We start from the raw sequence: 13,352 nt of genomic DNA, 5'->3' as shown, positions 1-13,352 counted from the left end.
TTGCATGGGAAAAAAACTTTAGGGCCAAGGATGAAATTTATGTTAAACTTTAGGGATGATTGGCGTAATTAAGTCTAATAAGAATAATAATAGTAGTTAATAAATTAAGGAAGTAATAACTAATATAGTATATAGTAATAAGTAATATAATACTATAAAATATAGTTAATAAAAAAGCAATGTAAACACACATCACTAAACTACAAAAGTTAACACTAAAACTACAACTCATCCTTTCACCAATATATCTATAGATAATTATTACACATAATTCTTTCAATTATACTTGTTATCTTGTCACTTTAATTAATAATTCAAATATATGGGTAAATATGAAAAATCAAGGAGAAACATGATACCGAATTATTAAGAATTTTTGTTGGGATACAAATCTCACATGTAGTAATTAATCCTCTAAATACTAAAACAGGTGCCATTTTTAATCGTTTTATTTTCCTTAAGCTTTTCAAACGACACTCACAACAAATTTATAATACCACCCCTCAAAGAATGTTAAATTTGTCAATTTTTCAAGGGTAAAAAATGAAAATTTATTATTTTATTAATAAAACTTAAACAAACTCCACCCAAAATTTTAACGGCACATATCTTCCGGCTCTTCACACGTTAAATTTTTCCGACATCACCGTTCAACTCGATATAATTTTACGAACACAATGCAACTAACTATATGTGAAACAGACGTTTTTTAAAAACCAGTAAATATTTCAGGCTATCTTATATATATATAAATGCACGTATAATAAACAACCCAAATTACGCGATTTTTCTGCCGTTAAAAACGTGCACGTCATTAGGTATACTAGGTACTAACCACGTGTAACCACACACATCCGCCACAACGTGTTTTTAATTTTATAAACACAAACCGCTACATTAAATATGAATATTTAATCCGAAAGGACCCGCCGCATCGCGCGGGCCGGTTCGGATCTAGTTGTCTTATAAGGTGACACATTAAATAATTCCTTACTATTTTTTTTAATTTAAATTAATTTTATAGCTAAAAAGGTTAAAAGAATTTCATACAAGAAATTGTTTACAAAAATTTTTTGGGTTCAATCCGATCCAAACCGAATTTGATTAGAATCATCTGATCTAATTAAAAGGTTGGCCCATGGACCTGTGTGATCTGTTTCAACTCAACCGATGTAACCCATGAATTTAACCCGAATCAACTTGACCCGTTATCCGGCCCGGTTATTGGTTTATTGTCAATAAATTCTCAGTTGCTATGCTCTGACCGATCACAAAAAATGTCGGTCCATAATTCACGCGGATAAAAATAATCCCGACCCGCATATCAATTTCCATCCAAATACAATACAACTCCCTTCCCCGAACTCCCTTTCTAGGGTTCCATATCTCCAAAACTACCTGAAATTGCGATAATAAGGAAATTGAATTCGTCGCTAAACTTCTTCCGGTAAAATTACAATGGCGCGTGGACGAGACGAGTACGAAGATGATGTAGAGGAGGAGGAGGAGGAGGAGGAACAGGAGGATGCCGATGCAATTGACGAAGATTACGGCAGTAGCCGCGGTGGTGGTGGTGGTGGTGGTGAACGTAAGAGAAGGAGATCTGATTTTATTGATGATGCTGCTGAGGAAGATGAAGATGAATATGAAGAGGAAGAAGAAGAAGAGTTTGATGAAGATGATGAAGATTATGGCGGTAGTCGCCGGCGCGGTAGTCGTGGTGGTGGAAAAGCAGCGAAAAAGGCATCTGGTGCTGGTTTTTTTGAACTTGAAGCGGATGTGGATTCTGATGCTGAAGATGAAGAAGATGAAGACGGCGAAGATGGTTAGGGTTTCTTGTTCTTTTTTTATTTGTTTTTAACATTATTATTTTAGTATCACTTATTATTTCATTCATCAAGTATTTTCTCTAGGGTTTCAACTTCCAATAAGAAACTTAAGTAATATAAGAATCGTTAGAACTTATCTGCACCATTCATAGAACAATTAGTTAAACTTTTGATGCATATGCATTGCATCTAATTTTCACAGATTAGTTTTTATTTATGTTTGACCTAATATTTGATCCTTCATACATACGGGATTACTGAGCAATTTGTCATGTATTTGACTAGTTATGGAAGAGGCAACTAAAATTTACAGTAGTCTTTGCAGTTATCAATTGTAATTCGTCATCATTTTGTCCGATCAACTCTTATTATATGATAATCAGCTTATATCTTTACGTTTTTCTATTGATCGTTTATAAACGATGGAAGGTAGATTGAACAAATGAGAAAGATATGTACATGTATTGTTAGGTTATCTAGGTATTTGTGAACTTTATATCAATCGATGTAACCTTGTATCAAGTATATGACTGCCAAGGCCCAATCCTCGCCTACTTTTTATCTGTTATAGCTTCTTTGACTACTAGTCACATATGTTTGTATAAAAATACTGTAGTTATTACCAAATGATAGCCGAGGCTTCTTATGTTGTCTTCGTTATTTTAATGCATTAATGCTTTTATTGTTCTTTGCACTCGCTTCTTCTCGACTGGATATTTCGTATTATCATGGATGCTTTTCTTGATATATAGTGAGGGAGAACTACATAGGAATGTATCAAACATTCATCATTTTGCTATTGTATGTGTTTGTTTCAAGCGCTATTGTATGTAAAAACTTTTTACACTTAGTTTTAATTTACCTTGTTCACTGCTGATGTTGCGGCTCATGTGGCTTCTTGTTCTATTTAAGAAAATAAGTCACAAATTTGTAAAAGCTGCGCACCTGTTTTACATGTTAGTGGATGCATTAATGAGTAAGTTTGTATGTCCAGTACATACAAAAAGAAGTTTCTTGGTGCAATATGTACAATAGCAAAGTGATTGGAGTTTAATACATTGTGTTATAGTGTATCCTTTTTAGAGTATTAATCATTTTGTAAGTCTTGCCAATTTTCTGTTCTTAGTTTTGTGTACTGTATCATGATGTTAATCTATATCTTATCTTACTTCTATTCGGGCTAGCTATGACTTTTTGTTGGTCTCTAATTTTTTATGATCTTTTATGAGTTTATGATGTAGTTTTTCTTGAAGAAACCTTTTTTATATTAATATTCTTGTTACTAATTAACAAATTATAAGTAAGATATTGCTTAAGTTTCTTTGAACACCTTTGTTTTTTCTACCATAAGGAAGGATGTACGTTGCCACGTCTCCCGTTACTTATCTCTTCCACTCTGAATTCATCTGTCTTGGCTTAATTACTTGTTCATATGCATTTTCTGATGGGCCTTTTGATGAACAGACTTCATCGTGAATGAGAGAGTTGATCTACATGATGAAGCGGATGCAAGAAGGATGCATCACCGTCCTTTGCTTTCACGAGAAGAGGACCAGGAAGATGTTGAAGCTCTTGAGAGAATAATTCAAGAGAGGTTTGCCAGGAATCGTACAGAATATGATGATGATGATCAGACTGAGGTGGAACAACAAGCTCTCTTACCATCGGTTCGTGATCCAAAGTTGTGGATGGTGAAATGTGCGGTATGTTATAAAGCTTTGTCTATAGTATAATACTATTACGAGTACTATTTTACTATTATCATGTAAAACTAGTTTGTTAATCATATGTTCTTACCATTATGTGCTAGATTGGTCATGAGAGAGAGGTAGCTGTTTGTTTAATGCAGAAATGTATTGATAGAGGTCCTGAGTTGCAGATAAGATCTGCCATTGCTCTTGACCATTTGAAGAACTACATCTATATTGAAGCAGATAAAGAAGCCCATGTGAAAGAGGTATGCTTCATGCTTGTTAATTGTAAAAGAAATATGAGATTGAAAGCTGCTAAACTGTTATCACTTTTTGGTTGATTGAACTGTTATTTTTGTAATATCTGTTAGGTTACACGTGTCTCATAATTTTATGTCTTTTTTTGTTTTGGATATGCTCAACATCTCTAGAATATATTAAACCTATTTCAGTCTAATATCTCCAATCAGTTTTTTATTCTAGTAGAAAAAGGCCAAGTGGTTAACTGGATAACTGAAATCTAAATTCTAGTTAAACAGTTTCGAGCATAATTGGTTTATTTTTAGGTTCTAGATAATGGATTAGAATTAATTCTTTTTTGTATGTTTGGTTAACCTACCGGTAATACCCTTTAATATATTACTAGGTACATTAACAAAAAATTTGGAAGATCCCTTACCTTTTGTTTATATGTGGGAATTTTCAGGCTTGCAAGGGTATGCGTAATATTTATACTGGCAGCAAGATTTTGCTAGTCCCTATAAAGGAAATGACAGATGTTCTATCAGTTGAGAGTAAGGCAATTGATATTTCTAGGGACACTTGGGTCAGAATGAAGATTGGAACATATAAAGGAGACCTTGCTAAGGTAACAAACCTTATTTTGTTTTTCACCAAGGAATATACTTTATTGCGTTACTTTGTGAAATAAAAGTTTCTTTTGTTGTAGGTTGTGGATGTGGATAATGTTCGACAGAGAGTAACTGTGAAACTAATTCCACGGATCGACTTACAGGCCTTGGCAAACAAATTGGTGCGTGTATTATGTTCCGTTTTGATATTCATTGCTGTATTACAGTGCTTGGCTGCTGGATAATTTGCGAATATTTTTATGTTCTGTTTGATTGAAGTTATCTTTAGTTTTTCACAAAGGAACTTTATCCATCTTGATACTTAAAAGGAGACTTGACAAAGTAGGAGCCTGGGTAAAGGGTCCACACGGGTAATTTTGTGGGTACACGCAGGTTCGGGCTGCCCTGCAACGTTTCTTTTGGGTTAAGTTACAGTTACTTAATAATCAGTTACTAATAATAATAATCTTATTTAATAGAATGCATTAGGAGGAACTTTCCGTTAGAATATTTTTTGGAATGTGAACAACTTGATTGCTTTTTGCTAATTTTCTTAATTAGCTGGTATATCAGAACTAAACATAACCTGATTTGACCACTTTTTGAGGAAATATGTCGATATTACCATCTCTATATCTACTATATTCGTGTCAAGATCCTACATTTGACTGGAATATATATCCTTGACAAGTTGTTTACAGTTATGTTGTTGCTTCCCCATTTCAGGAAGGTAGGGAAGTTCAGAAGAAAAAGGCATTTACTCCTCCACCTCGCTTTATGAACGTTGATGAAGCTAGGTGGGCCTCGTTTTTTGTAATAATTTTTATGCATGTCATTATTTTCTCTGTATTACTAATGTTAATCTATTTTTCATTCTTTCTCTTTGAAAAATGTCCAGAGAAATGAATATACGTGTTGAGCGTAGACGGGATCCAATGACTGGTGATTACTTTGAGAACATAAATGGCATGATGTTCAAGGATGGCTTCTTGTATAAAACTGTATCCATGAAATCAATAAGCACCCAGAATATACAGCCTAGTTTTGATGAACTTGAAAAGTTCCGACAACCTAATGAGAACGGGGATGGTGATATTGCAAGTTTGTCAACACTTTTCGCAAACAGAAAGAAAGGACATTTTATGAAAGGTGATAGAGTTATTGTTATTAAAGGGGACCTGAAAAATCTAAAGGGATGGGTGGAAAAAGTTGAAGAAGGGACTGTTCATATCAAACCAAATGAAGCCGGCCTTCCAGTAAGTATTTATATCTTCTGTTTGCTTTAAATTAACATTGTCACAAATGGGTCTGTTTACTATTTTAGTTTCAACCTGGAATGGGTCAATAAGAACTCTATGACTTTTAAATGCATTCAGCATACTATTTTCTTTATCTGAAAATTAGATTAATGTTCAAATATCTATTTTCCGCATGCAGCAAACTCTTGCTGTAAGTGAAAGGGAGCTTTGCAAGTATTTTGAGCCGGGGAATCACGTGAAAGTTGTTTCTGGTGCTCAAGAAGGTGTGACCGGAATGGTTGTCACCGTTCAGGGACATTTGGTCAACATTGTGTCAGATACCACTAAGGAAGTTGTAAGTACTGAAATTATTAATTAGCTTTGTTCTAAAATCTTTCTTTTCCTGTGATATAATGAAATTCCCTTTATGCCCTTCTGATGCCCTTTATGTGATGATAGCTACGTGTATTCTCCGACAATGTTGTGGAGAGTTCTGAAGTGACATCTGGCATTACAAAAATTGGGGATTTTGAGCTCCATGATCTTGTTCAACTGGAGTAAGCTTTCGTTTACACTTGTTGCTTGATGCTTTCTCTAAGCTAGAAATCTTATATTTATCTACTATGTGCAGCAATTCGAACTTTGGTGTAATAATACGGGTCGATAGTGAAGCCTTTCAGGTTAGTGGTTTTAGACCATTTTGCGACATCTACTTGCAAATTGTTGAATTGAGATTATAATGTAGTTTTTGCCTGCAGGTGCTGAAAGGTGTTGCTGACCGAGCTGAAGTTCAGCTCGTGAGGCTTCGAGATATTAAATACAAAATTGATAGGAAAATTTCTGCCCAGGATCGGTTTAAAAATACGATATCCGTAAAAGACGTGGTTAAAGTTCTTGATGGTCCATGCAAGGTAAGTCTCTTTGACTTTTTTATTAGAAGGTGTTCTGTCTGCTGAATATAATAAATATATTTATTTTTATACAGGGAAGACAAGGTCCCGTTGAACATATCTATAGAGGAATTCTGTTCATCTTTGATCGTCATCATCTAGAGCATGCAGGGTTTATATGTGCTAAATCTCAGTCATGTGTACTTGTTGGTGGTTCTAGGGCAAATGGTGATCGAAATGTATGTATCATTCAATTCTATTGTTAGTGTTGATAATTTTATTATATGTTCGCCTTTTCTTGATCCATTAAATAATACATTTATTACTCAACTTGTATAGGGCAATCCTCTGCAGTCAAGGGTTGCTCAACTTAGGACTCCCACTCGTCTTCCTAATTCTCCTGTAAGATCTCCAGGTAGAGGAGGTCCACCACTAGGTATGTTGCACTCTAGTTTATTTTTTATATATATCTTTTAATGAGTTCAAATTTTAATTAAAAGTAGGTTATTTTTTGGGTACTCTAATCAGCATTTGACATTGATGTAGGTGGTGGGAGGCAATTTAGAGGTGGCGGAAGAGGAGGGAAAGATTCTTTAGTTGGAAGAAGCATCAAAATACGATTGGGTCCTTTCAAAGGATACAAAGGGCGGGTTGTTGATGTTAATGGAACATCAATCCGGGTTGAATTGGAGTCACAAATGAGGGTTGTTACAGGCAAGCTTTTATTCCCTTTTCACTCTTTATATACCGCCGTTGATAAGCATTAATTTAAAACTTCTGCCCTTCACTCTGCAGTCGATCGCACTAAAATAGCCGACATTGTGAATACTACCACGACCCCATACCGGTATAGTTAGATACCTTATAAGTTTTTTTTTTATCTTTTCCATTACTGCAAATTGGATAATCGGATATTAATATATTATTAATGTTTGTATACTTTACCAGTGATTCACATAGATATGGGTCTGGAAGTGAGACACCTATGCATCCTTCACGAACTCCACTCCATCCGTATATGACACCTATGAGAGATCCCGGAGGTTGGTTTTTCATATATTACTATACGGTCTTATTGATGGATCATAATATCTTTTCATGTTTAATGTGTGCAATTATATTTTATCAGCAACACCTATTCATGATGGCATGAGGACTCCTATGCGTGATAGAGCATGGAATCCATATGCACCAATGAGTCCTGCAAGGTTAGTATTTTCCGTGAGATATTATTTATGATGTCTAAACAAGAGTATGCAATGCCTGTGTATTTTATTATATAAATACAAATTATTGTTTATTATTTATTATATGTTATATTAGGGATTCATGGGAAGATGGAAACCCTGGTTCTTGGGGAGCTAGTCCTCAATATCAGGTGAGCACGTTTACCCCCTTTGATATGGTCTAGATTAAGGTATATTATGTTGTGATTATTATTTTTAATATTTTTATTTTGAATGCAGCCTGGAAGTCCTCGTTCAAGAGCATATGAAGCACCGACTCCCGGTTCGGGATGGGCCAACACTCCCAGTGGGAGTTATAGTGAAGCTGGCACACCAAGGGATAGTAACCCTTCCTATGGTAACATCCGTCATGAAAAATGCTTTTGATTTGACATAAAATTATATTTGGTTCAACTATGTTAATGTCTATTATTATGCTACTACAGCTAATGCTCCAAGCCCATATCTGCCATCGACACCTGGCGGACAGCCGCCCATGACACCAAGTTCTGCTTATTTACCTGGTACTCCTGGTGGTCAACCTATGACTCCTGGAGGTGGAGGGTTGGATATTATGTCACCTGTAGTTGGTGAGTTCCATTTCTGTATGCTTCCAACATATTATGTGTGCATGATGTGTGTGTAATAGCTGGAGGTGTAAATCAATTTAATTGGACAGATTGAAAGTTTTGGTAGATTTAAAATTCCAAAGGGCAAGGCAAATTTCTTTATGAAATAATGTGGATATAATTGATGGGTGGGATGGTGTTTGCAGGTGGTGATAATGACGGGCCGTGGTTTCTGCCAGATATATTGGTCAATGTCCGAAGATCAGGTGAAGATGGTGCTATTGGTGTCATTCGAGAAGTGCTTCTGGTACGTTGTTTTTGACTTCCTACGTTTACCAATGATTTGGTAGCGGAAGTATGTCCCTTCATATGTTATCTTAGCAGATTTTTAACACAAGTACTGATGTACAGTTAGGTGTTAATATGTGAAAAAGAAAGTAAAAACATAACTATACTAGAATATTTATTGCTATAGGTTATGTTACTGATTCAACATGGCAACAAGTGTAAACAAGTGTTTATAAGTGTGTGTTTTGTTGTGTTTCAGGATGGTGCGTGTCGAGTAGCTCTTGGTTCAAGCGGGAATGGTGAAATGATCACGGCCAATCCCAATGACATTGAGGTTGTAGTGCCAAGGAAGTCGGACAAAATCAAGATAATGGGTGGACCCCAGCGTGGGTCAACAGGAAAGCTTATCGGTGTTGATGGCACCGATGGTATCGTCAAGGTGGATGATACCCTTGACGTAAAAATATTAGATATGGTAATTTTAGCCAAGTTAGCACATTCATCATAAGTTTCCAAGTATCCTCTAGTATATGTACATTATTTTGGATATGTCATTTTGAGCTTCCAAAACTTGGTCAGTCTAAAGTTGGTTATTTTTGTTATTCAGATCTATAACATATAAGATACTTTTTATATATGAGCAAGATATTTGATGTACTACGGAGTATTTTTTGTGTTTCAACATATAAATGGTGTCATGGTGTTATTTTGTTTATTGTTATGAAGGCCAGTCGATAAATATACGGAGTAATACTCAAGAGCATCTTCGTGTGTACTGGGTACTGACTACTGAATATGCCTTTTATACTTTAAAATATATACTTATGCAATAAACACTACATTACTCAAGTGTATAGATGGATAGTGTCTACTGCAAAAGTGGAATAGTTGTCCACTTATAAAAAACAAAGAATAGTGTACTGAAACACTGTTAGTTTTTGGAAATCAATAAAGTAAGGGTGCATATCAACTATGAAGCCCCACTTTCCGATTGATCGCCTTCCAAATATTTTTGTTGGCTAGTCTTTTTATTTATTTTGATTCCTGTTTTTTGGCAAAATAATTAATGCAATCAAATTGTTACACTATATATAACTTTTGTCATTTTTTTGATAGAGTTTGAACTTATTTATTAGAGGGCGAATTGATAGCATTATAATTATATACGTTGATATCATAAACTATAACACGAGTTTAATCTTTCTTTAATCGTGGTGTGGTTGACGATTAAATCGAGTTATTCCAAGTAATATAGGTAAAGTTATAGAATAACGAAAACAGAATCTTTTGGGATTGTGAAGTCGTTGAAACAAGAGTTAATGGTTCAACTCGAGCAGATTTCGCGACATGAAAAGTTTTTGTTGCGGGCGCGAGGGAAGGCAGCAGGGTAGTTGAACCTTCGATCATAGATAATGGTGGCGTTGACGTGGAGTGAATGAGGGGTACTTTTGGGTATTCTCTCACATGACAATGATGGGAGAAAGGGGGGTTGTAATGGGGAATGTGTTGAGAAATGATGACGATGTGACATTTAATTTTGATTTTCCGTTTTTAATAAAATACTTAGGTTTATTTAAAATATTCATTCGTAAATGATTAAAACGTTACATAATTTAAAATTCATAAATAATAAAAAGTTAATTTAGAAAATATAAAATTTAAAAATGACAATAATTAGTTGCTTAACTACTATTCCGATGGCGAGCAGTTACGATGGCTCCTTCCTAGATAAGTTATCTAAAAGTATTGAAAAACATTAAACATAGATAACGGCTAGTTTGTAGTACGAAAGTTTGTTTGAAGTCTTCAAATATGCTCCATTAGATCTCCACGTAGTTGATCGTGTACGTCTTTATCACTGATTTCCTTTTCTCTTGATCGACGATCCTTGACTCTTCTCCTAATATTCCGACAAGGCATGTTTTCTTTATTATTGAAGTCATTCTTCTTTCCATCTACTTAATGCAAACCCGTTATCTTGTATCATGTTGTGCAAAATAATACAATAATTAATTATCCTTCTTATCTTGTTGACACTCATAACTCGTGTCGGAGTAATTAAAATAGCAAACCTCCCTGTAGAACACCAAATGTACGCTCCACGCCCTTTCGTGCACTTGCTTGAAATTTGATAAATTTGATTTGTTGTTTCTCAATAGGAGTCGAATATTCCTTTATTAGTGTTGTCCAATCATGATATATATCATCTGCCAAATATCAACCAAAGGGATAATGGTGTTCATTTACTTATCTTTTTTAAGCGAAGCTGATATGGCCAAAACGGACGGTTTTATTTGTGAGGTGTCGTTAGGTCGCAAAACGTGTAACGTCCTCCCAATAGGGTCTGGAAGGAACGTCACTAATATCAAAACATACCAACATATTATAATAAACGAGAACAAAACTAAATGATGAATTTAACTTTAATGAGTACGCAGCGGAAAATGAAATGTCGTTACAATGACAGGAATAACAATAACGTAAATGTTCACATGCAGAAGTAATAAATGCGATATCTCTTGATCCTATGTCCAAGTAGCATCACATACGCAGTAAGTATAAGAGCTTGAATCAAACAGCACCTGAGACAAAACATGCTAAAGTGTCAACCAAAAAGGTTGAGTGAAGTTCATAGGTTTAACAAAAAGTTTGACCGTTTTTTTAGACCACAAGATTTAGTTTGTAAAGTTGATCTCCCGCAGGATCAAAAAGTTATGCCAATGCGTGATATTTAGACTAAACGTTCAAGTTTGCCCCATGACAAGTTGTGTCTGTCCTTGTCGGTTTAATTTCATTATTAAGTAATACAAAGACTTAGTCAAATGTATCGGGGACGTTACTCCCGATAGGCCTATCCCCAATAATTAAGAATGCCGAGGCAATTAAAAATATCACTGTAGGGACTTAGTCGGACATAGCCGGGTATAGCATAGTTTAACAGTTTGGTACTGATATTTAGACTAGACTTTCAAGTTTTCCTCGCAACAAGTTATTGTTTATACTTGTCAGTTGGGGACTTGCTGGTCATAGCCCAACATATCACAGTTTAATAGTTGGTACTTGTATTTAGACTAGACTTTCAAGTTTGCCCCGTAACAAGTTATCGTTTATACTTGTCGGTTGGGGACTTGCTGGTCATAGCCCAACATATCACAGTTTAGTAGTTTGGTACTTGTGTCTAAGTTGTAAAAAGTAAAAACAGCATGTGTCTCACCCCAAAAGTAAGTAAGTTTGCTAGCAATAAAGAGGGGCTATGAATTCACCTTAGTAAGTAGAGAGAGAGTTGAGCAGGAAAGTCATCCTATTGACATTTAAGAGTAGTTAAGTGTTTTGCCCATGTTTAAGTTTAAGTATGTGTTTAAGTATAGTTTGTTTTACTAAGTTTCTATTCCTAGTAAGTTACTATTTTTATAAAGTTTCTATTTTTAGAAAGTTTCTTATTTTACTAAGTTTCTATGACTAGAGAGTTTATACTTTTATCAGTGTTTTCCATTTTAGGATACTTGCCGTATTAGATAAGCTTCCAATCACCCCTTTCCCTTCGAATGACTAATTTAGATCTAGGGGCTTGAGCCATAGGACCCTTTAAATCGGAAATCCAAACCCTCTGCCTAGAATCTCATAGAAATCATTCGTCAAGAAAGTTCGAAGATCTATACATCTCTAATACATATCCCAAAATGTTTTTATGTTACAATATAAGTAGTAGGTTATAGGTGCTAGTAATAGTAATAGTGTATACATGTTATTTATTTTATTTTTAATTGCATATAATTTATAACATTATTTACATGTTTCGGTAAAAATAATAACCGAAGTAAAAAGTAAAAAGTAAAAAAGTAAAAAGTAAAAAGTAAAAAAATAAAAAGTAAGAAAAGAATACTTACTAGTAGTAATTCTTCAAAGAGAGAATGAGAGAAATTTTGGTGTGAGTTTGAATGAGAAATGAGGGGTATTTATACTTGAAAAAATTAGGTAAAAAGAATAAAATAAATAAAAGAAAAAGAAATATTTTAATTCTTAATGGGATTTTAAAATTAAAAAGTATTAAATGTTAGGTCATGGGATAATGCATAAAATAAAATAATAAAAGTAGTTTTTTCATTACAATTTTTAATTAAAAAGTAATTTATTTATTTATTTATTTATTTTTTTTTCATTTATTTTAAAGATTTTTTTTTATAAATAAACAAATTGATTTAATGCTTTTCCAAGAATATTTGTCAATAATATTTTATTTTATTTTATTTTTATTTTTTTATTTAATTAATAAATACAAATTTTGCATAAAAATAATAAATAATTCGGTATTTTGTATTTTTAATAATAATTATGATTTTAATTATTAAACTATAGTTTTAGTAAGTTTGTAAATATTATTACATTTATATATAATTGGATTTATTATATAGTTAAATATATAATACATTAACTAAATAATAAAAGTGATACAAAGTTTATATACTTAGTTAAATTATGTCAAATTATATAAATTAATAATATATTATTTATTTAAGCGTACATTGTTGACTAAAAATTACTATTCGGTCAATATTTAATTGTATATAACAACCCTTAATACATATAGTTAGGCAGATAACCCTAGGGTTAATTCAGTAAATTTAGAAGTCGAAAAGTGAGGGTAGTTACAGTACCTCCCCGTTAATAAAAACTCCGTCCCGAAGTTTTAGGTAGACTTCTCGGATGCATCAGCGGTTGAGAAGAGATGGGGATATTTCTGTTTTATTTGGTCTTCACGTTCCCAGGTAT

The 13,352-nt window shown here is 33.8% G+C and overlaps 1 protein-coding gene across 1 annotated transcript; it reads left to right on the top strand.

Annotated features, from left to right (window-relative positions):
- The first annotated feature begins 1,295 nt into the window (after positions 1–1,295).
- LOC139898902 (putative transcription elongation factor SPT5 homolog 1) lies at positions 1,296–9,241 on the top strand. The gene is made up of 22 exons (XM_071881699.1): positions 1,296–1,825; positions 3,294–3,532; positions 3,640–3,786; positions 4,227–4,388; positions 4,470–4,553; positions 5,098–5,168; positions 5,270–5,627; positions 5,809–5,964; positions 6,069–6,166; positions 6,241–6,289; positions 6,368–6,520; positions 6,595–6,738; positions 6,839–6,935; positions 7,046–7,213; positions 7,295–7,346; positions 7,448–7,542; positions 7,629–7,707; positions 7,823–7,877; positions 7,966–8,083; positions 8,172–8,315; positions 8,501–8,601; positions 8,842–9,241. Exons 1-22 carry the CDS (start codon positions 1,459–1,461, stop codon positions 9,088–9,090), a joined length of 3,186 nt encoding a protein of 1,061 aa, XP_071737800.1. The 5' UTR covers positions 1,296–1,458; the 3' UTR covers positions 9,091–9,241.
- The last annotated feature ends 4,111 nt before the right edge of the window (positions 9,242–13,352 follow it).

The sequence above is a fragment of the Rutidosis leptorrhynchoides genome, chromosome 3, assembly GCF_046630445.1.
Source record: "Rutidosis leptorrhynchoides isolate AG116_Rl617_1_P2 chromosome 3, CSIRO_AGI_Rlap_v1, whole genome shotgun sequence".
NCBI classification, from domain to species: Eukaryota; Viridiplantae; Streptophyta; class Magnoliopsida; order Asterales; family Asteraceae; genus Rutidosis; species Rutidosis leptorrhynchoides.
This window is presented reverse-complemented; position numbering and strand designations above follow the sequence as displayed.